Source organism: Eucyclogobius newberryi, unplaced genomic scaffold, assembly GCF_026437365.1.
Source record: "Eucyclogobius newberryi isolate DKJ021-1_F unplaced genomic scaffold, fEucNew1.0.hap1 SCAF_1, whole genome shotgun sequence".
Classification (NCBI taxonomy): domain Eukaryota; kingdom Metazoa; phylum Chordata; class Actinopteri; order Gobiiformes; family Gobiidae; genus Eucyclogobius; species Eucyclogobius newberryi.
In genome coordinates, this window is record NW_027315723.1 from 46,916,641 (window position 1) to 46,941,490 (window position 24,850).

Below are 24,850 nucleotides of genomic sequence, written 5' to 3' on the forward strand. Positions count from 1 at the left end.
TGCCACCAAAATTATACACTAGATACCGCAAATCAGTATGTGGCACTTTATTTTTTTTAAAGGTCCTGAAGATAGCAGCCTTGTCAGCACATCGGTGTGGCCTTGGCAATACCACATCATGTGTAATAAAGTCATTGGAACAAGATATGGGAAGATCTACGACGAAAAAGTGTTTTACTTATTATAAATATTGATTCAGAAGAAGACATCGTGTACCAGAGCACTGTTGTAGGGGATATTTCTGTCCAGTAACATCCCTTAATTCTTGCTGCTTATGCTACATTTTCCTCTATAAAGCACACCATTCTGTTTCTTTGCTTCTTTTGTCAGCCTACAAACACCCATGGTTCTCGTTTGAGAGTTTTTACAGGACTTGAGCCTGATTTGTTGAGCAGCTCACCTTTGAAACATCTACAGACTTGTAAGACTTTTTTGTGAAGCTCAGAGAAGAAGCAAAGAAGACAATTTACTGGACAGGATTCATCAAACAAGTGTGAATGAAAATAAATAATTTTGGCCGGAAAACTAAATGTAGCGCGCAGGCTGTGATGGTGCTGTCTGCGAGTGAAGTAGGCAGGATGGCCCCAGATGGCAACCAGGACAGAGAAAGGATTTACAAAATGAATCAACCAGTGGGGAAGTCTGTGCACGTATTGTGAAGGCCAGTTTACCAAGAAGTACAAGCTCCAGTGGAGAGTGATGGTTCTGTTGCTTATGATAAAGATAATTAATGACAAACAATCTAGAATACTGGGGACAGACAACTGTTTTCAAGCCTGGGTCTTAAAAATCAGCTTTTATTGATCATTATGCCAAGGTATGTGATGAGATAAAAATCAATGGGTGTTCCCTGTATGGTGGTAATTATTTAGGGAGGAGGGTGAAGTTCTTTTATTTAGCCATGGCAAAAATCAAAAACATAAAACATATATTAAAAGCCTTAATTAATGTAATTGCCCAATATCCTTTCACTTGAGATGAAATGTTGCCTCGCTGAATTAACTCGGTGTTTCTGCCTGTTCTTTTTAGTAATCTGACAGTCCACAGACCCACATGCAAAAACATTCATTCTTCATACTTGTTTTATGTCATTGGCTCTGAACATCTCCCAACTGCATTCATTCACAGCCTTAACACCTGCAAAAGCAAAACATTTCATGGAAAACAAGCTCTCTGGCTGCCATTTTTATCCCCTTGTCATCACTCATTCCAATGGACTTTCTCATAATATGTGGTTTGCTGGTATGCGCAAGATCTCCCCAGGAAACATGGATGTGTCCAGCTCACTCTCCAAGGAGCAGTGGAGATTTATAGACCGCCTTTTGCTTGCTGTCCATTGCTTTGTAGCATTCCCACTGGCGTCAAAGCAAAGAGCTCTGAATAATAGTTTTTTCATAACTGTTCCTTTCCAGAATATGTCCCTGCTGTGGTTTTTGGGTCACTGTGACTTGGACAGGCTAAGCTAACTGTATTTGAGCCCTAGCTAGCATTTTCTGTACATAATTTCTGTCAAAACAAGTGCCGGAGAAATGCTTCCTCTGGTTAGTGAAGAGGTGGTGCACTGAAGAGGATACGAGTTATGAAAATGCAGATATAAACATATAATCAGAAGGAAACTGTGGGATGAACATCTCCTAAATATTTATTTTTTCACATGGAACACTTTTGAGGCTGGAGTGTCAAATCCCCATTTGACACTAAAACTGTCCTGTCTAATAAAGCTTTTGTCCTTAAAAAATCCTTAAAAATAAAAAGGAAAAAAGAAAATAAAAGATATACAATGGGCTCCTCCCCTCTGGGTCCAGGACTCCACTGTAAAAGAAATGCTAGACTTTCCTGGTTAAATAAAGGTCAATACAATACAAAATGACCCCTTGGTTCACTATTGTGCATTGTCTAAAGCCCTCAGGCCCAAATCCGCTTTTGTAGTGTGACATGGGGAAGAGAGAGTTAAGGACATTCAGCAAATTGTCTGAGCTGGAATCAATCTATGACATTGTGACATGGAGCATGGCAAATATGCTATCCACTAGGGCACCAGCGGCATGTTCCAGGGGAATACAGTGACTCAGTCAAAGCTATGTAACATGCATCCATTTGAATGGCTCACTGAACTGACCACTGGTCTGTGGCCCTCTGCTGCAAATATATTCCAACATGTGGCTCTGTGAAAATGGTTTGGACACCCTGGTCTAAAGACTCCTCGACAATGAGAATATGTGGCAGTCGGATGGGCCGATGGCAAGGACTGGTAGCCTTGTTACTGACCGTCTACACCAGGGCAGCTCTGGCTGCAGAAGAAGCTTAATATTACCAGGGCTGGAGTGAATAAATGATACTTTGAGAGGATTTCAAAGCACAATACAATGACATTACACTCGGCCTGCAGTGGTGTTTCAAGGGAGTCTTGGGCCCCCAAGCTAAACGTCACAAAGCTTTCTAAACAGACTCCACCCCTTCTTCTCTTACAAATTATAAACTGCCAACAAACATTAGTATGGTTCTTCTGTGCTGCAATAATGCCATACTTAGTTAGTCAGAACCCATGATTGAGAATAGTATGTCATAAAAACTGCTGTCACTAATGTCACTCACCTATAATAGTCTTATAATAAAACTACTGTCAAAAGAGGGACAGAACAGTCAAATCTAATTAGTGTAATGAGCCTGTAGAAGCCTAAGGACAGCTTAGGCCCCTGGTGGTCCTGCCTGTTGGCTAGCTATGCCTTTGTTAACCTGCTTCCACATTTTGAGAATCGCTGAGCTTACCCATGTCCTTCAGCCTTAACTACTCTCTTTAACTCACATCAAACGGTGAGAAGAGACTGAGATCAGAGTCTGTTTTCTGTTTTCTGTTGAATTCGTAGGATTACTGTATTCTGGGAGCTGAATCCGTGTGTTGGACATGGGGGTTTAACTGTAGGAACAACATCAAACAAGTGTTTTGTCACTGACTGTAATCAGACTGTCATGGGTAGCACAGCAGGGTCATTATACTCCTCTAGTGTCAAGCTTTATGGAGAGGCAACAAGCATCTAAATGTATACTCAACCTTGTTAGACAATTCTGTATTTAACAACGACTAAACATTGAAATGAAATACAAACAAACCGACAAATCGGAAATGAGAATAGAGAATAAATGTTCCTTCTCAGTCCTGAATAAAATGTACAGAGAACTTCCCAAAGCCTGTAAGACCAATCTAGTCTCAGTCAACAGCAGCTAAAGGAACCAATTAGGTGCCAACGGGGGCTGAGAGAGACGTTCAGCACTTAAAAAGTATAAATTGCAAATAAACATAATAATCATAATTAAATCTTAACATAGCGAAGCAAAAAAAACTTGCATTCTAGTCCATGTGTGGAGTGCAGTTTGTCGTCTCTGCTGATCTAAAGTGAGTGAGTACGCGTCAAAACACGTCTTATATTGAGGGCAACCGGAGTACAAGAAGAAACGTATCCAGAAACAGGGGGGAGATGCAAACTGCACACAGAAAAGCCAAACTTGGAATTTTGGATAACCAAGGAAAAATAAATGTGTTGTAAAAACTAGACATGAAGTAACCATTCATGCATTTTGTTTTAATGTAAAATAACAGAAGAAAATGGATGGATAAAAAAACTGCGAGTCTGTGTTAGATTTGGTCAATGTAATGCACAGTAGCCCGTTGCCACCTGCCCCCTGTGTGGAAACCCTACACCCTCCAATGCCTCAGATCCTATCACGTCTAAACCGGTTTGGTGCTGATTTGGCTGTTTTCTCCTTTCATGGTGGAGAGTTGGAGGCCATTTTTCTCATCTGCTGAAACAAGTGCAGAGCGGGTCTTCTGACATAGCAGCTAAAGTAGGTCAGTGTAACCAAAGCTGCAGACAGACACGGGAACAATGGGCCAGAGACACCAGGGAATACAACCAGACAAGAGTCAAAGTCAGACCAGCACGAAATCTGGAGTTGTTAGTGATATCTCTGTGCTTAGTTAGTAGAACATTGAGGTAATCCAATCCCAACCTTTTACTACACTTGGAAATTAGTTTAGCAAAACCATTTATTTTTTTCCTTTGTGCAATTGAGTATTGAACTTATTCCGTCCTGCCCACTTCTTCTTCTTTTTACCACGGATCAGCACGTTTGTTGTAATCGCACTTCCGGTCGAGTGGGAACTCTTTTAAATGCAGAACAAGTAAAAAGTCTGCAATAAAGCAGATTGATTTGTGTAAAATGTCCGATGTTCATGTGACCAACACGTCAACAATGCACAGATTCCCTGGGCATTTTAGTCTGTGTAGAACTTATTTTCTCTCGAGGTCGGCAGCCGTATGTAAAGTAATACAACTGGAAGAAGGAATATGCTGAATGGCAGCACCCAAATAGGCCTCCGGAATAGATTGAATATGGTAAAAGCAGTAATTATGTAGAAACAAGCATTAGAAACAGGTATTTGCTGTTTCCACATCAATCTACCCAACCTCATGATAAAATTGTCTGTCCCTGGCTGTGGCTCCTCTGTGGTTCTCTTATCTAATCAATGTGTTATAGTGTGTGCAGTAGCTCCTTTTGTAACGCTAAGGAACAATCAAGGCGAAGAGGGCTTCTCAGGGTCCACTTTGGCTCACTTAATTGGGATCAAAATGTACCAATCCATTCAGAAGTGAACCAGAGGAAACATGGCTTAGGGAGTAAAAGGTGTTTTCCCAAACTAGAAGGAATAGATTTTCAAGTACAGGCGCTTTAATCCTTTATGTCAGTCTATGTTCCAGTTTTTGTAAGACTGTGACACTAAAGGTGCACTGGGTTTTTGATGATGATAAAATCCACACACGTCTTGACAGTCGTAAACATTTATGTCCGGAAAGAATCAGTGTCCGGAAAGGTTTGAGACAGCTAAAAACAAATTGTGGCTAACAGCTTCAATAAAAAGTAACAGTAGCAATGCTACAGTGGTGTTTGCTGACATAAGTGACATAATTACAGCAACACCTGATTTCTAAAAAAACACATGTGTTTTTAGAAGTCGAATTGCATTGAGTCATTGTGGAATCAATCATGATTGAGTTACTTAGAGTTATTTTACATACATTATTGTACAAAGTGAAAAAACTAAATGAATTTGTTCCATATAGAGCTTGGGATTAAATGTCTAAAAGTGATAATTAAACAAATCTGCCACGTTTGTTTAAGCAGTGCAAGAAACATGGAAAAATATATTTATCAATACATTTATCATATGTTATTTATCGAACGTTTAGTAGTATATTCACATTTACATTACGGCTAGCTTAGAATTCTGAGGTTACCGAGAACTATAGTTAGTAATGTCCAATTAATGCATATTACAAACACTTTGAACATCTTCTTTAAGGTTAAACCAGGCCAAGCAGTGGACTAAGATGTTACTTCTCGATGGTTAATCGAAAAATTGGGTAATTCAAAAATTCTATTAAATGCCGTCTCATAATTTGCCTACAAGCCCGGACACAGCTTCCTGCTCCCAAAACATCTCTGAGTGGTTTTCTATTACAACCTCCTGACAGTGGTGTACTGGTGTATATGCTTATATATATATCTCCACAGACATAGGGCTCTTCTCCTCTGTACCGCTGTGATCCTGGCGTGGGAACAGCGGTGAGGGGTGAGAGGGGGCTCCAAATGTGGTCCCATGACATCATCTGGCCCGTGGATCTGCTGTTTAATACACACTACATTTCAACCCTGGCTCCAAACCAAAGTCCAAGGTCTTTTCAGTTCACGGTATGTTTACAGGATTGTATGACGGTAATTCATAGATTTGTGGTGATGGAACTGGAGGATTTTGTGCCAAAATTTGAATTTGTTTATGTTTTTATAGGCAATAAAAGTAATTTAATATGTTAATTGTAATGAATGGAAAGAAGAGATTTGCGTCAAAGAGAATACTTAATGGAAAAAAGTGTTGTTCAAGCTGCAGCTACATATATTATTTTATTTTATGAAATATTTCATTTATTGTATTTAATTTTTATTGTATCAATAGTAACACGGCTGTTTAGCTGTTAGAATCAGGTTGCCATTATTCCCTATGAACTGTTTTATTCACAAGATTCTTCTTACTGCTCTCAAGTATTATTTTTGTCTACTGGGCCTTTAAGATATGCATATGGACTTTAAAGGGCACTGTGGCCTACTATGCATTATACCAGATGCTTGGTCAAAATCCAGTATGTGACATGTTCCACATGGTGGCATAAAAGCTATATCCATGGATATGGATACTTTGCAGGTGACTCCTTGCCCACCACACCCAGAAAACTCCCCACTTCCACTATTCTGTAACCCAGTCAATATTTATGGAACAGTTGTGATCATTTATTGTAAGATGTTAAAATTATTAAAGATGTAAAGATATATAAAGATGTACACAGATTCATCAACAAAAAAACATGTACAATTTAAACATTTAAACAATCAATAATAGAAACCAATCCTGTCCCGTGCCTCTCATAGTTGAATGGTTGAGTGAATAGCACATATGCCGCATTGTTGTGAGTTCCAATCTGGTTCTTGAGAATTTACCTCATGTCATTCGCCAGTCTCCTCCCCATTTCACGCTGCACTATCCTATCAAATGACACCTATGGGTCAAAATAAAAATTTTAACAAAAGAAGAAACTAACAGTCCCAACAGGTATCATGTCTTTATTTGAAGATAATCATATGCACTGACGCAGATGTAGTATAAACTTCTACGACAGTCTTCGTAGCAAAGGGCTGTAATGCTTCGTTTGGCGTTCCTATCGGAACATTACTGCAAAGTCAAGACGTTTTTTTATGCTAATCAAAAAGCTACTTGGCCTCTGTGGGGACAACGAAACAAACCTTACCGACTTTTGGGTTAATCTCTAGTCACTGGCACGGTTCATTTCCTTGTTACAAACTAGGACACTATTAATAAGGAATATTTGTTTTCAGGAGAAATCTGCTGTGCCCTGTGGTCATAGCGCCTGCCATCATCTGTTTATTATTGTGCCTGTGCATTTTTTCACTATAAAACACCTGTAATTTCATAAATCAATGTGTGTGTGTGTGTGTGTGTGTGTGTGTGTGTGTGTGTGCGTGCGTGAGTGTGTGTGTGTGTGTGTGTGCGTGTGTGTGTGTGCGTGTGTGCGTGTGTGTGCGTGTGTGTGTGTGCGTGCGTGAGTGTGTGTGTGTGTGTGTGTGCGTGTGTGTGTGTGCGTGTGTGTGCGTGTGTGCGTGTGTGTGTGTGCGTGTGTGTGCGTGTGTGTGCGTGTGTGCGTGTGTGCGTGTGTGTGTGTGTGTATAATATGATAATTTATTGACTAAAACTAATGATTGGCCTGTTTTCCCCTCACCAATGCAGTACAGAGTGTGGTCAGGCGTTAATGGGCAGGGAAATCCCGCTCCTCTCCCCTCCAGTGGATCGGATGACCCTGAGTCACCACCACAGACTGAACCAGAACACATACCACTCAGGGACGTGCTACAGGAAACATGTGGCTTCATCAGAACATGGGACCAAGTCAACAACAAGACATGACTCTGTATGCCGTACCACATCCGATAGTGTACACATTTGATTTCTAGAACTTTTTTTGGGTGCCAAGACCCCTGAACCGCAACCTTGCTTTGTTGCACATGACCTACTTTTCTCTGGGAAGATAACATCTCCATGGAGACAACCAGCTCATGAAACCTCAACCAGAAAAGCCATAACTTTACAATTATATGCAGTCAGTAAGATAGGATATTGGTTTGCAGGACGGACTTTAAAGATCCAAATGGTAGTGGGAAAAAGGTTGGTCAAGTCAACAATATTAATTAAATAATAATAATACGAATTATGAGCTTCTAAATTGTGACTTTCACTTGATTGTGCTCCAGCAAATACAGTTGAAAATCCTCTGTGACCTTTCTTGCCAGAAGATGACGTTTATGTGACACCTGATAAGACATAGAGGTCAAATGCAAAGACAGGCGTGGGCCGACAAAGACCCGAGCAAAGGGTTTCAGTCCAGGGGAAGAGGAAGTGAAATATGAACCCTTCACACAATCAAAGCTTTGAGGGAAGAAGAGGTCCAAATTTTAGAAACAACGATAATCCAGGTGCCCTCATGGGACTTTTAGATCCCATTCTAAAGTTGATACGTTTTCTTGCCAATGTTTTCCCAATTAAGGGGATATTATAATATTTGGAGAAGAAACTAGAGGAAATTAAATCAATCCAATCTTAAATGATGAATTTGACAGTCACGAAAACAGAAGTAGCAATTACGGCGAAAAGAAAAGGAGGATACAGGTAGTGCCATAGTGTAATCTTACCGTTAACGCTGTATTTATTCTTCTCAAAGCTGTTTGTTGAGGAAAGATGACTTTCTCGAAGTCTCAAGCTCTCTCCCGTTCAGCGTTGCCATGGAGCTCATCTTACTAATTACTGATAAAATAATTAAGAGAGCAAAAATTATGTACCAATAAGCTTAAATTTATATAATTTTATCAACGTATGGCCAATATATTCTATTTTTCAAAATAATCAGCTGTATTAAATGGTAGGCAGGTTAAATATTTTAATAAATCAATTTTTCTCTCATAGGAATATTTGCAAGTTGAAACATAAAAAAATATAATATGGACATTTAATTTATTTTTGCAAAAAATTGTGATTAATTGTTAAAACACAATATTTCCCCTCACAATAATCGTGAATGAATGAATAATTGTGACTCTAAAATGTTATATAACTACATCTTTTAGTTTATCTTTTCTTCTGTTTCATGTTTTCATAGTTCTTGTGTTTATGTGTTGTATTCGACCAGATAGTTATAGCATTGATAAGTCTATAAGGGTATATATACAATTAACCAAAAATAATCGGAAAAGTTACAAGAGCATCTTTTAATGTTGAAGGCATAGTGAACCCAATCAAACAATCAAAATTTTAACAAAAATTAGAAAAGAAAAAATAGACATTATAACAGAATACCTTGCTTTCTCTCTTTCGCTCTCTTTCTCGGTATGGTGTAAAACACATACTTTGAAGACGCACAACTACAATAGGTGGCGGTAAATGCACCTTTCGGCTGCCAACCACCATTAAAAGTAACACCACAACAACAACAACAACAACAACAACAACAACTACTACTACTACTACTACGTTTAGAACAGTATCTTTGTACAAATTAAGATGACAGATATGTACTTAAAAGGAACTATTGCTCCTCCAGTGAGCGATATCACCTTAGACACAAATATTATAGACCTGATAGCAAACCACTCTGAGAGAACCCTAATATGTGGTGGTGATTGGAATCTTTGTGTTCAAACTGCATTAGACGTATCAAACTCAGGGGGGACTGGAGGATCAAAAAATAGTAAATCCCGCAAATGAATGAAGAATATAGGACTGATCGATATTGGGAGGAAGATAAACCCCAGTGAACGTCAATTCACCAATTTCTCTAATCCACATGCAATCTACTCTAGAATACTAATATTACTTTTTTTTATTTTCAATAAAAACAGATCGTGCTCTTATCTCCATTACTGTAAACTTATTGGAAAAACGAAAAAGCACACTTTGGAGGTTCAATGCCAGCCTGTTTAATGATCTTTGTTTAAAGGCGCAATGGACGATTTTTCGGCGATTTGAGAACGCAGGCGGAAGTGCGCATGCGCACTCCCCCGCGCGGACTGATACAACACACACGTGCGTTTGTTTATTAGCGCAACGGAGCGCATCACATCGCTCGTCTACCGTAGATTTCTGTCCACTTCTGCGTCAGCTCGAACTGTCTTTCTCCGTCTTCATTTTGCCCCGTACACTGAGGGAACTATATTATGATAGATCCATGCGCTTAGGCACGCGGAAACGTGGGGACGAGCCTGACGCGGCTGCAGGTGAGCGGTAGGTGCGTTTTATGATAGATACGTGGCAGGACAAATGATTTATCCTCGCCACGAGGAAATATGATAAGAAATTTGCTGAAAAAAATCGTCCATTCCACCTTTAAGGAAAAGATTGAGACTTATGTGGAGGGAAATGACAGTGGTGAAATTGTAATCTATCCTCTGAGATGCTGCTAATGCAGTTTCAAGAGGTAAAATTATACCCATTGCAAAAATGAAACAAAGGCAGAAAAAGCGAAATAATCTGCAAGAAAAAAAATCTGCACGAAGCAAATTAAAGTGAAAGTGGATCAAGATTTTCTAAATTATTAGCCAGGAAACTTAGAAAACAACAAGCTGAAACAAAAAAAATTTAAATACAAGACAAGGCATAGTAATATAATTTTAGGCCGTGGCTGCAGAGCCGCGGCGCGGTCAAATGGCCTAGCAGTTTCAGGAACCGCGGCACTGCCATATAGCCTCATGGCTAACCCTAACCTTAACCCTAACCCTAACCTTAACCCGGCGCGGTCTAAAACGGCGCGGTCAAATAGAGCAGCAGTTTCAATAACATGGCAGTTTCGGCCGCACGCCGCGGCTCTGTAGACACTCCCATAATTTTAACAAAACAAGATTCAATCATCATTTGAATCTTACTGCAAAAAACTTTTTTTCTGAGATTTCAGGAGATAACGAATATTAAATAAATTATGTTCTGGATTTACCTGTTATGACCGAAGAACAAAAAATAAAGAAATAAAGAAATACAAGATGCAATCAAGAGATTAAAGAATATGTCTTTGGGAAGTGATGGGTTCACCTCAGAGGGGAATCACTCTGCTTTTGACAACTCTTTACAGGATGGGAAGAACAGCCTTAAACTGACTTTTCTGAATGTGGTGTATATACACCTCTATAATGTCTAAAACAATGGAACAGATACTCTCAAATTAAATTTACAATGATCAGACAGGATTTATTAACAAATGACAAACAAAGGACAACATAAGACAATCAACAATATTCAAAGACAGCAAAACAAAGCTGAAATAAATGTTCTGAACAAATTTCAAATAGACGGCTCAATAATAAAAAAAAATAATGAGGCTCTTTACGATGGTCCAACATCAAGAATTAAAATCAATGGTCACCTGAAAGACACACTGACTCTGGAGAGAGGGGTGAGGCAGGGCTGTGTCTGGTCCCATCTCCTGTTTGCTTTATACTTGGAACCACTGGCTCTGTATATTAGAGAATTTATGGTTTTACAATTGAGGGGACAGAACATAAAATTGCCTGCTCTGCAGATAATGTCCAATCATAGCTGACCAAACCAGAGTCCACTATAGATTTCCTTCATAATATTGGTCCAATGTCTGGATACAAGCTGAATGTACAAAAAAAAAAAAAAAATTCTCTTACTGGCAACCCCCCTTGACTTTCAGAGAGCCTTATCCATTTAAATGGCAAATACAAAAAGTATTTGTCAACCATTTTAGAGAAAAATACTACAGAGCCAATAGTTCCATACTTAATTTTAAATCAAAGGAATGAAACTATAACTATATCTTTTCCAGACTCAGACCCATTCTCCGTCCCCTGTTTGATCAGTGAAATAAAACAATCTCAAGAGTTGTATGGCAAGGCAAAAAAACAACAAATCAGATTCAAATGACTCTACGATCATTAAAAGAAAAGGGATGTTGGGGTTAACCTTGTCTTAAAAATGTAAATATTTCACCTCAAATCAGAGCGTTGCTGTACTGGTGTGACCCAGAATATGCTTAATGGAAAAATATTGAGTGTAATGTGGCACTAGAGGTTCCTATACCGGGCTTACTGGCAAATGAGCCAACAATTTGTCAATTGCCCGGAAGTTGAGAATCCCTGAGTAAAATCCGGGCTTACGACCCGGAAAGAGCAAATCAAAACATACAAAATAAACAAAGATGTTAAACTCTTTAAATTAGATGGTTGGCTTATGACTAAAGTTTTGTACTGAACAGTACTAACATTGTTTGGCTTGGAAAAACATGACTGTTTAAAGGCATCTACAGATAAGGAGTTATATAACCAAGTAATTAAACAAAGCAATGACCACCATAACCTTTTGACTGAAATATTTACTTAAGCTTATAAATCAGAACGCTCAAGGGGAATAATATCTGTTTTTATTAACAATTTGGACAGCCACTCTACTAATTACATTTAAGGGAAAAAAGGGGAAAAGAGAGGGTGATTTAGTTTAACAGATGAAGAATGGGAAAATACAATATATGTATATCTAAGTGGAGGACCAAAAAGTCACATTGACTTCTGTTGGAAAAAATGTATCTTGTTTCTTTACAGCACCATGTTAAAGTGCTCACTACTCTCAGGGATCTGCTAACTGCTGGAGAAACCGTGGACATCAAGAGCCTCATCATTACCATATGTTGACTCCCCTATTATTCACAAATACTGGACTGGAATCAAAGAGGCAGCACCTCACTGATTTCAGTTGTCTTTGATACCATTATTCCATTTGACTTTGAAACAATGTACCTCGGATGTAGGACGATGGAAATGATGAATGGATACCTCTGGAGTGTACTGGCAATAACAGAGGAATGGATGACGAGGACAGAGCCAACTATCAAGGACTGGACTAAGATAATGTTGGACATTTACAAAATAGAAAAACGGACTTTTCCACTGAACTTGAATATGGACAAATTTTACAGACTGGGACTGATGGGAAAGATGGGACAGATACAGATGGGGACATATGCTGGACTGACATTTTGTTTTCAGATTTTTTCTTGATGCTCTATTTCTTTTTCATTTTGCCATTCACTCTCTGGTTTTGCTCTGCTTGTGTTTAAAAGTTTACTGTTTGTATTTAAATAAAAAAACAGGACAAAACATACAAAATCATAGCCTTAATCCGTGTTGGGTAAGATTGCAGGCTAATTGCAGAACCTATAGAACATGTCTTTGGATGGGAAGGCTACAGTACTACATTAGAAGTAAACTAGACTAAAGAAGAAGATGGACTCTTGCCAGACTTGCCAAGTCTACACCACAAAACCAAACCTGGGTGAACATTATTTCTCATTTTCTCTTACTCTCAGTTTAGTCCCAGTTTGTTGTGGTTATGTGCAAGTGTGAACATACCAGTCAAACACAACGGCGTAGAACAATGATTTAATAGACTAATTACGGATCATCTAAAGATAATCCAGGTGTCCTTAAAGCATCCAGATCTTGGATAAAACTGCTCCAAGCGCAGGGGTCTAGTCCGGATTGGGCTCGTGTGTGTTGGACCTGAGGCTGCTCTGGAGGCCCGGTCTGGAGGCATGCCAGCACCCGCCCCGTGCGCATCCCTCCCTCCTCCCTCCCTCCCTCCTCCTCCTCCTCCTCCTCCTCCTCCTCCTCCTCCTCCTCCCCCTGCGTCTGAGAGCCAGCGTTACGGGCTGCGCCTCTGGCACTTTCTTTTTTTAAAGACAAGCTCAAAGCCGCTGCGCTCACTCCACTCCACGCTCAGACGCACACGCACACGGACACGGCGGCAGCACATCCTCGGAGGAGAGAGCACAGGCACCAGAACCGAACACGGAGCCGGTGCAGGATCGACGTGACACCTGTGGATGCTGTTAGCGCGCCGCTGATGTGAGGACGCTCCACAAGAGAAGGATCGATCACAAACAGACGCCTCTCATTCATCCATCCCACCGCACGCGGGACTGAGCTTGACGCGCACGCAGAGCCTCTTCTCGCTGAACAGAGAGGACATCTACATATGACTGGGGTTTTCTCTACAATGCTGTTGTGCGCGTGCGTGCTGCTGCTGCTCGCTGCCGCCTGCGGAGCGTCGTACGTGCCGTGCGAACCGTGTGACCAGAAAGCGCTGTCCTTGTGTCCGCCCGTGCCCGTGGGCTGTCAGCTGGTCAAGGAGCCGGGCTGCGGCTGCTGTCTGACGTGCGCGCTCGAGGAGGGCCAGGCGTGCGGCGTGTACACGGGCCCGTGCACGCGCGGGCTCCGCTGCCTGCCCAAGAACGGAGAGGAGAAGCCTCTGCACGCGCTGCTGCACGGCCGCGGCGCGTGCGCCAACGAGAAGTTGTACAAGCAGCGGTACGGAGCCAAAGGTGAGACACACTGGGGGACACACTGTGGGACACACTGTGGGACACACTGTGAGACACACTGTAAGACACACTGTGGGACACACTGTGAGACACACTGTAAGACACACTGTGGGACACACTGTGGGACACACTGTGAGACACACTGTGAGACACACTGTGAGACACACTGTGAGACACACTGTGGGACACACTGGGAGGCACACTGTGGGACACACTGTGAGACACACTGTGAGACACACTGTGAGACACACTGTGGGACACACTGGGAGGCACACTGTGGGACACACTGTGGGACACACTGTGAGACACACTGTAAGACACACTGTGGGACACACTGTGAGACACACTGTGAGACACACTGTGGGACACACTGTGGGACACACTGGGAGACACTGTGGGACACACTCTGGGACACACTGTGAGACACACTGTGGGACACACTGGGAGACACACTGTGGGACACACTGGGAGACACACTGTAAGACACACTGTGGGACACACTGTGAGACACACTGTGGGACACACTGTGGGACACACTGGGAGACACTGTGGGACACACTCTGGGACACACTGTGAGACACACTGTGGGACACACTGTGAGACACACTGTGAGACACACTGGGAGACACACCGTGGGACACACTGTGAGACACACCGTGGGACACACTGTGAGACACACTGTGGGACACACTGTGGGACACACTGGGAGACACACTGTGGGACACACTCTGGGACACACTGTGAGACACACTGTGGGACACACTGGGAGACACACTGTGGGACACACTGTGAGACACACTGGGAGACACACTGTGAGACACACTGTGGGACACACTCTGGGACACACTGTGAGACACACTCTGGGACGGACACACTGTGAGACACACTGTGGGACACACTGTGGGACGGACACACTGTGAGACACACTGTGAGACACACTGTGGGACGGACACACTCTGGGACACACTGTGGGACACACTCTGGGACACACTCTGGGACATCCAGAGCAGAGCACCCTGACAGAGGCTTACAGCAGTCTGGAGAAGCGTGCAACTGTGAGGGACGTGCACTCACATCACGTGCTTTTTACACACACTGAATACATTTAGACATCGGAGTATGACATCTGCATTAAGCACATTGAAGTCCAGGTTTAGTCCTGTATAGCTATGTCCTACTGTCTCAAAAATAGCCGATTCTTTAAAGCTAAAAAATATGACTTGCATAGTATCAATTACTCAGTTTTACCTTTGAAATTGAAGAGCATGTACTCAGACATCCCATTGTGCTATGACATATCAACACAAAACGCTCTCTCATCTCATATATCAGGCCTTTGTTCAAGTATTCTTTGGATTGGACGGTGCACATTCAAAATGCTGTTAAAATGTATATTGTGAGATGTTTTTTGAAATACTAACCCAAGTAATAGTGGTACAAGTTATATAACCATCAGTACGAGTAGTAACTGCAGTAGTCCTAAAAGTAGTGCAGACGTAGTGGGAAAACCGGCAGCATTAATAGCAGCACTAGTAATTGTAGTATAAGTAGTAGCAAAGTAGTAGTCTTAACAGGATAAGTTGTAGTCATGGCAGCACTTGGCTAGAATGTGAATAATAAGTGGCTTATGTTGGAAATACTGTTTATTGCAGGATATGGACACAAAATGAACTATACATGGAATGGGGACATTCATTGTAGAAACTGTATAAGTATTAATATCTAAGTAAGCTCATATAAATGTGGTCTTTATCATACTTTTACGTCCATTACTACCTAACTCAAGTTCTCCTGCACATACCTGTATGTTAAGCCCCCTTCAAATGTCAAAAAAGCATTTGAGTTTATGACTTCTTCTTGCACATATTTTCACACTTTGTCATAAACGTTCACTTTGGGAGGTCAGAGGTCTACCTGTCATTACCCCGGCACACGACTCCTCTGCCCCTATTGTGCTGACCCTGCGAACTCTGTCAGCAGGCCCCATGAAGAGTACCTGTCAGTCTGTCACCTGCCTAAATCAGCAGGTTGGGTCTTGCCTGCGGGATACCTCCAGTTGACATGAAAAACAGAACGAGATTATAGGTGCTGGTCCGTAATGGCTTAGGCTCCGTGTTGGCTATGTTCGGGGACAGTCTTTTAAGACGGGTTCAAGAGGCCTGGGAAAATGCATAGGGAGTTGAATTTCTGGGCGTGATCAAAGACGATGCCTCTTGCTTTATTACAGAGGAACCGTGTAATGTATTCTTTCTGCTGTGATGTCTAAAATTGCTGTAAGAGATGAAAATGATTATTGTTATTATTGAATTATCTCGCCTTTGGTGGTTAAAATCAAAGCTTAAATCTTATGCATTACAACAATGTATTCATCAAACAATAGTGGTCCTGGCACTGACCCTTGTGGTACCCCATATCTAACTGTGGATTATGTACATAAAATGAACTGATGTGAGATGCTGTGGTCAATGGCGTCAAAAGCTGCACTTTGGTCAAACAGAACTAAGATGTCAATTTAGTGTGAAAATAAAATGAAGTCATGGTTTAAGCGTGCATGTTACGTCTTCCGGGGTTTAACTTGATGATTAAATTTGCTCTCACTGCAGTGAAATTTGCTCTTTACATTTGACCCATATGTTAATCCCACTGGGGTTAATCCTGGCTGGGTTAGGCACAGGTAGCGGGAGGTTTAGCACACTGTACATTTTGATGGCTGGAATTCAATGGAATAACAGAGAGAAAACACGCCTACTTCACACAGAAGCCCCCAAAAATGGAACCAGGGACTTTATCGCTTCATGAATCTGCAAAATAAGAACATATCCCAAAAACATACCTTATCCCAGTCAACACACATTGTCCTCCTTGCCTTTCTTTTTGTCTTTCTTGTCTTTGTCCACTCCTGTCCACACCTTCAAACTCCTCCTCCTTGTCTCGGACCCATTCCCATGTGATGTGTCCCACAACAGCAACTCCTTTCCATCGCCTGCGGCTACTGTTCTCCACCATTCTCCCCATCTGCCTTCTGTCTTTTGGCCCATTTGCTAAAACTAGTGTGGAAACATAAATAGAAGTCTGTGTTTCGTTGAAGATTGAGCCAACGTAATGTTTTTATTACTTGTAGAGGAAGGAAGAAGCCTGTATTGAGTTTGCTTCTTGAAACATGCAACGTCTTAGTCAAGAATTGGACCACAGCTTCTGTCTGCACAGTCGAGCCAAGAAATGTTGAGACTTTCAATATTTTAGATCCAAGGACTCCACTTCTCAAATGATCTCAGATATATCGCTTTTGAATGCACAGGTTTTTCAACAATAATTTGGAAATGAACTTTTCTGAATGACATTGACAATACCTGGACCTCGTTATTGTTTGTCTTAATGTGGAAATGTAGATAAAGAATGAATACATTTGGACTTAAACTGCTCAATTCTGAAAGGAAAATGACACTGGGTAAACCTTAACTCAAGATGTTTTGACAAACTTGGACCTTTTACTTCACTTGGAAATGTAACTTTTTGACACAACTTCCTCAACTTCAAGTATCTGTACCTCCATGTTAGAGGTCAACTAGTTTTTTTGTTGAGTAGATTTAGAGGCCATAATTTAGGATTGTGTTTTTGAAGGGCTCAAGACTATTGCCACTTCATTATTTTTGCCACTTTTTTTACATTTGTCAGGACAGGTCATACCCTAAACGGGTTAAGCAGGTGCCCCAAAGCCACCAGTTGGCCCCAAGAGCGACAAAAACTGTATTGCAAACGATGAAACATTTTGTATTGCACTTTAGCCTTCTGGACGAACTGCCAATCCTCTGTAAAATCATGCGGCTTGGAACCGAGTTCAAAATTTTAGACATTTTTCCTTTTTTGTGTTAAATGGAAATGATTAAGCCAAAGTGAAGTGGCACGTGCCCCTAAAACAAATGTCGCTTAAGGCGCCCCTGTGCAAAATATGATATATTTTATTGCTATTCTATTCTTTCTCTTACTCCTGATTGATTAAGCACTGCTCTACTACATGTTCTATTAACCCTTTCTTTTGTATCGCTTCCAGATTAGCTATCACAAAGCATAATACAAACCCAACATTTCCACATCCAATTTCAGCATGAGGAAAAGAGTGGTGATCCATCAGCGCACGTCAGATTAGATGAGGATTAGCGTGCCAGGACTTGATTGCAAACGAGGAAGAAAAGGGAAAAAAAATGTGTCACAAAGAAAAGTGCAAGAATCCCTCAGCAGCAGCAGGCAACATGACGTCATGGATTTGTGACCACGGTTGGCCCGGTTTCAACTGTTAGCTTGTAGTAGCTTAGCGGTCACGTCAGAATGGAGAGGTTTATAGCATGCAAGGAGTGTGTAGTAGTGGTAGTATTCCAGGGGAAGGGCTCAAGTGTGGCTTAAGGGCAGTTTACTGTGAGCTAGTTGATTTGGCACACAACTCATCTTATAGTATTTAAGTGCAAATAACAGGTTTGTTCTGTTTGGGAAGAAAAGTGGGGAAGAAGTAGCTATATAGCACATATTAAAACAGGTTGATGATGTCACATTAGGGAGACATCCACATAATTCAGGTCTTTGCACCAGGAACCATTTTTTTTGACTCTTTAAACCTTAAAGTAACAAAATGTAGTTATTGTCAGATATTTATATTTGTCAAATAGTATTATTATTATTATTTGTTTATTTGGTCAGGTTAGTACATGTTAATGAGCATACATGATATACATACAGTAAACACACCATATTGTAGCCCTGTTCAAAAATAACTATAATTTCAATTAGACTGGCTTTTCATAACTTTTGAGGAAAAGTTATCAAATTACCAAGGGTGATGTCATCATTTTCAATCAAGAAGTAAAACTGTAAACCCCAAAAATGACTAAACTCGGGTAAAAATTGTAAAAATGTTCCACAAAATTAGAAACATAATTATTTTAACGGTCTTAAGGGAAACGTGTAGTCTAATCTATCATCGACATGTTACATCATGCGCCTTTAATGACATATGGAATAACACGCTATTTTTGACTCGATCAGTGATAGATTGATCTGAAATTAAGCAGAAAATGTCATTCTGATTCAACCTATTTGTGCCCACTGAGACAAAACTACTTTTAGCATGTTGCTCTGATGATAGATACTGACATGACTTGTGGTTATTCCTCGGGGCTCTCTCCATGACAAGCGTAATAGCATGTTTTCGCAGACCGGGGAGCCAGACTGAGAATAAATATCTCATTTAAGTCACACGCTACCAAAGTTCTAAACGCCTGGTCTGCATTTAACCCAAACTGGCAACCCAAGAAGCTTTGAATGTAGTCTATGTTTTCCTGTATGTCAACACGTCCCATTCAACCCTGGAACTGAGCCACTGTCGACGCTTGGCAAGCTTTTAGCACTGGCTGTGGATTTGTGACATCTCAACACCCCTGCTGAGTGGAAGTTTAGCTTTTTAACTTTAGCCCGAGTTTCTCAATATGACAGTTGTAATATGGCCATACCGTGGTTCATTTAATGGAACTTTGCGTTTAATGGTTTGCTTTTTCAATTAACTATGCACTATGTAGCTTTTTTTTTTTTTTTTGAGTGAAGGTAATGCAACTTTTCTTGTTTCCATGGAGACATTACTGCTTTACCTGGAATGTTCCACAGTATGGCATTAAACACCTCTCTCCGGTGACAGCAAGAATGCATGATTTAACCTATGGTGCCTGTTTTGGGCTGATGGGGGGATGGGACACTGACGCCGTACAAAACCCAGGGTGAGAAACATGTAAACTCCGCCCAGAAAGGTCAAACCCGAGAATCAAACCTGCGACCTTCTTGCCGTGAGGTCAGCCTTTGCCACTGTGCCATCAAGCACAGTCAAGCCACTCATCACCCACGTTGCCTGTGCCACAATGTAAATCATGACTCCACACATAAAGGACTCCTTTGCTATGGCAGAAGCATTTGTGGTCATTTGTGACATTTTAGGGACACATTTTTCTACTTGTTCCTCAAGCAGTCAAGTACAGAGTCATGGACATAAAAGGAGGTTGTAAAAGTGTTTACATGCAATAATAGCAACAGTTAAATAAAGCAGATTTGATGGTTTAGAATGTTAATATCTGACTTTTATGGCTTGTATATTTTGAGAGGGATTTAATCTGATAAGGGTTTTTTTTTGTCTTAGAGGGCACGACTATTTAAATGCATGCAGTCATGTGATTTATTCTTAAATAATCAAATGAACAAACTTAGTAAATGCGTTTGACTGAGATGTATTTACCTTTTATGTTAAAAATGTCCATAATACAATGTCATACAATAAGCACGTGTAGGCCTCTCCTGAAGCAATGACAACATCACTAAAACAACATTAGTGAATTCGCAACAGAACGCGCTTAGCACTGTAGTTTATTTAAATCAAAACCACATCACTGTTACCCTACATTTACTCCTTGGCTACAAAATAGTGGTTATAACGAAGGAGAAGGAAAGTTTATTTCTCTTGAGGACAAGACTGCCAGTCACTAGTGGCACAGTGTGCGTGCTCACAACACGCCTCCTCTATCTACTGTGGCTGTGAAACAAGCCTGGATCTGGGATTGTGGTGGAGATGAGACTGGCACAGAGATGATGAAGTAACTTGAGGAGTACTATATTACATGTGTACATAAAACTAATGCGTTACGTCCCTCGTTACTCTAAAAAAAGTAATTTGAGTACATATTACTAGCTTACGCGTTACCCCCAACTCTGGTGCCAGTACAATTTGCAGTGACACTTTATAATAACTACACTTTAATTAGCCTCAGTAAAGCATGAAATAATTCATTTTTTTAAAATTAATTTACTGTAAATGCATGCAATCATGTGATTTATTATTATTTATCCAAAAATACCTTGTCTATATCTGACTTCTGAGACCTTCCATATGGTTTGAGGGGTTATTTTTGAACACCTTCATTATGCTATCCTGCCAAAAGTTTCAAGTCAGCTTTAAGCAAGTACAATTATTAGCTGTGTAATAACTGTAACTACTTTTTCTGTCTGGATCTATTTGCAGACTCCCTCGACTCCCGGATGCCCATGCCCGAGGCCGTGCCCTCCATCGCCAAGGTGCCTTTATATGGACTGGACCATATCAGCAGTCGTAAAGCACAAGCCATGAAACATGCCAGTGACCGCAGGAAGCAGCTCGCTCGCATGGGACAGGCGAGCCACATGGAAATCCCCACTCACAAGATCAGCAAATCGGACCCGGAGTTTGTAAGTGTGCGTTTTTTCAAACAGATATGAGGCTTTTTTGGTACCAATACTGATTTAAGGTACTGCTGCCTGAACAATACATTTATGGTACCTATGTTTTGTTAATAACTATAAGCAATCATAAAACAAAAGAATAATGTCAGTTCATTCCAACCCCCAGGCGTGAAAACTGCAATCAAATGAAGTACTAAATACATTTCTCTCCCTGATAACGCTAGTACCTTTAATTTATCTTTTTTTTTGATAACTTGAATGGCACCAACTATAGATATGACTCTGGGTTATTGTTCTGGGCTAAATGTTCTGTACGCTCCAGGGCCCCTGCAGGAGGAGGCTGGACAACCTGATTCAGAGCATGAAGGACACGTCTCGGGTGTTTGCGCTCTCCCTCTACCTGCCCAACTGTGACAAAAAGGGCTTCTTCAAACGCAAACAGGTAAACACATTCACCATTAAAACCCTGCTGCGTAACATTTCAATAAATAGACAATAAATACAAGTATTACAATTATTAATGGTGTTTATCTGGGCTATTATATATGGGATATTATTAACTTAAGTCATATTTTTGGAGGCCTATTTTTGAGTAATAAAACCACCCACAATCAAACAATGTAACAAAGTATTTTTATTGCCTGAAATATTAGGCTACACAGTGAGTATTTAACTTTACATGATTCTCTACATATTATGTTTTGTTTTTTTATTGAACATGATACTTCTTTACTTGAATAATTGCACTTCTACCGTCCTTGCATCAAATAAACGCAAAGTAAATATAAAATTGGCTTGTGTGAAGCTGTTAAAATAATGCTAAACATTATAGGTGTTGAGTTGCATCTTTGGCAGTGGAGCACTTCCTCTATTTGATGTCACTCCTTATTGAGCAGAGAGATTATACCTTTTGATGAGCAATGTATTGGCGTGCCGCATGTCCTCCCTTCTCTCTCACCCCCCATTTCTCGCTCATTTGTCCTGTCTAATAAAGCTTGCGGGCCAAAAAGTATTAAAAAAAATAAATAAAAAGAAATGTATTGGCTAGTAATACACATGCTGTCTTAAAAAAGTAGTGAAACTTTAAATTTCTCCCCATATATCCCCAGTGCAAACCTTCCCGCGGCCGTAAGCGTGGAATCTGCTGGTGCGTGGACAAGTTCGGAGTGAAGATCCCAGGAATAAACTACGCCGGCGGCGACCTGCAGTGCAAAGACCTGGACAATACGAGCAACAATGAGTGAACCTTGCTTGGCACCTTCCTCCTGCTGGCCTGCCAATCGAGCTGGAGCACTTTGACCAATCAGGAAAGACACACTATATATGTATGTATGTTTGTGAGGTGTTTGAACTGATGTCTGGCCAACCCCATTTTGGCCTCATGTTGTATGATATTCACCACATCTTTATATCTATAATTCACAGAGTTCTATATTTGTATGATGTTGAACAGTGGTGACATGTTCTTTTTGACAAGACATTTTTACATGTGGCTCCTTTATAGTTTTGCGAAAGAAAGAAAAAAGAGAGCAACGAGCACCGGCATGATGACGTATGGAGGTCAATTCATTCCTGCAGAAATAGTTGACCGGATATTTTTGTGTGAAGAGATGAAATTGTCATTTGTGAGTTATCTGAAACGGTTGGATAAATACAAATACAGAGAAATGTTTGTTTTTTAAAATACTCGGTGCCAATAGTTATGCCAACTTATGGGCTCAACTTTTTCTTTGCACATATAGTTAACCTAGTAAGTGTTTTAGTGCTATTTGTATGTTCAAATTGACATCAAACCAACTAGAAACCAGACCAAACATTAAGATGTTTAGGTGGTTTTGAATGAACCATCATATGGAGGATATGTTTTGACCATTTTACTTAAAGGAGACATAATATGCTTTTTCAGGTACTTGATTTGAACTATAAATAGAATATATTTAGATTTTCTTTTTTTTGTGTGTAAATTGCTCTATTATAATAGAAACAGGTCCGTTGTTGATAACTCTTCACATTGACATTTCACTGTAACAAACCTCCGATTGTCATTTACATGTTTTTATTTTTGAAAATTGGTTATGTGACATTTTAGACCATTTTTTGGTCGGGACAGCGCGTGTTTGTAACCATGGGCTTATTTCCATCCGTTGTCCCCCAATCAATCTCACAAACACGCTCTCATTCATTCACCAGCATCACAATCACATTAAGATCAGGGATGTGGGCGGGGATAGGGGGTAGGTGAAGACACTAATTTTCGGAGAACTCGAGCCTAAGTTGTAGGACAATACAGGAAAAGTTTATTTTGCATAATAGCACGTCCTCTTTTATATGTGGGGCACTATTAGTTATTGTTTATGAAATATTAAAGAAAATACTTTGGTGTCATTCAAAATAAAATAGCATTGCTTTGTGATTATTGAGACCGTATTTGACATCCGCAAACACAGAAATGATGTGCTATATATATTTTTCCCATATATGTTTTATGGTGATTATACATGTATGTAACTGTTATGGAATGCATGCTCTTGAATGTCTCTTGACCTTTACACCTGACAGTCCCAAAGCCATTTATCCGCCAAATCCTATGCAAAGGGCCCTCCATGGTCCCGGCCTTCACCATGGGGGTCTCTTGCTTCCTCTTACCAGTTAAATCCACTCGTTTCTGCCTCCTCCTCCTCCTCCTCCTCCTCCTCCTCCTCCTCCTCCTGTCTGCAGCCAGGTCGCAGAGTTTGTATGGAAATCCAAGTGCCTTCTTCCCTGGCCCCGCTTTGAATATATTTGCGTTATGGGTACAAAGCAAATGCAGGTTTCTCACTAAAAGCGCTGCTGCAGAAATGATGTTGTTCTATAGGCTTCATATCTTTGTCACTTTATGAAAATGCAATGTTTCGACGCGGGCTGAACTGGCCTATTCGATGTTTCCTTTTGTTTTTTCTTGTTGGTAGCACATGTAAACAAAGGCAAGATGAAAAAATGTGAACATAATGGTGAAATATTTATCTGGAGTGACGTTGATGTGCTTTTTTGTAATGGTAAGGTACTATTTAAATAAAGTTCATGTACCCCACAGTCAGGTTGTGTTATTTAAAGATACTTTCTGATACTACTACAACTACTACTACTACTTTAACTCTGCTCTTACTTTTACGACTACTGGTAACAAGTCGGTGTAATCCCTCATTTGGACAGTCATCTGGACACAGACTAGATCCGCAGAATCTCTTGGATGAGTCGAAACATACTGTTTTTCTCAAAACTGTCCAGATGATACAACTGAATACTACTGGTAACATCAACAAATACTTTATTACTACTATTACTCGTGAAATGGGGATGAGCGAGGGAAGACTTCCATTAAATTGTCAAATAGTAATATATAGTATATTATATAGTGTACCTTTTAAAGTGCCTTTTAAAACACCCAAGGACACAGAACTGGGTGAAGATGTGAGTGACAGGTTACGTGGTGTAGCATTGTCTGAACAGGTAGGTTTTTCAGTCTGGAAACACTGCAGGCCGGAGGCAGGCTTTTGTGGTGATTTCACGTACTTATACTAGTCCTACTACTTCCTGTTAAAGTACTGCTCCTACTT

At 40.6% G+C, this 24,850-nt stretch overlaps 1 protein-coding gene across 1 annotated transcript; it reads left to right on the top strand.

Annotated features, from left to right (window-relative positions):
- Positions 1–13,631: 13,631 nt before the first annotated feature.
- On the top strand, positions 13,632–24,322 carry igfbp5a (insulin-like growth factor binding protein 5a). Its single transcript, XM_072447436.1, has 4 exons — positions 13,632–14,006; positions 21,058–21,260; positions 21,577–21,696; positions 22,364–24,322. Exons 1-4 carry the CDS (start codon positions 13,661–13,663, stop codon positions 22,496–22,498), a joined length of 804 nt encoding a protein of 267 aa, XP_072303537.1. The 5' UTR covers positions 13,632–13,660; the 3' UTR covers positions 22,499–24,322.
- The last annotated feature ends 528 nt before the right edge of the window (positions 24,323–24,850 follow it).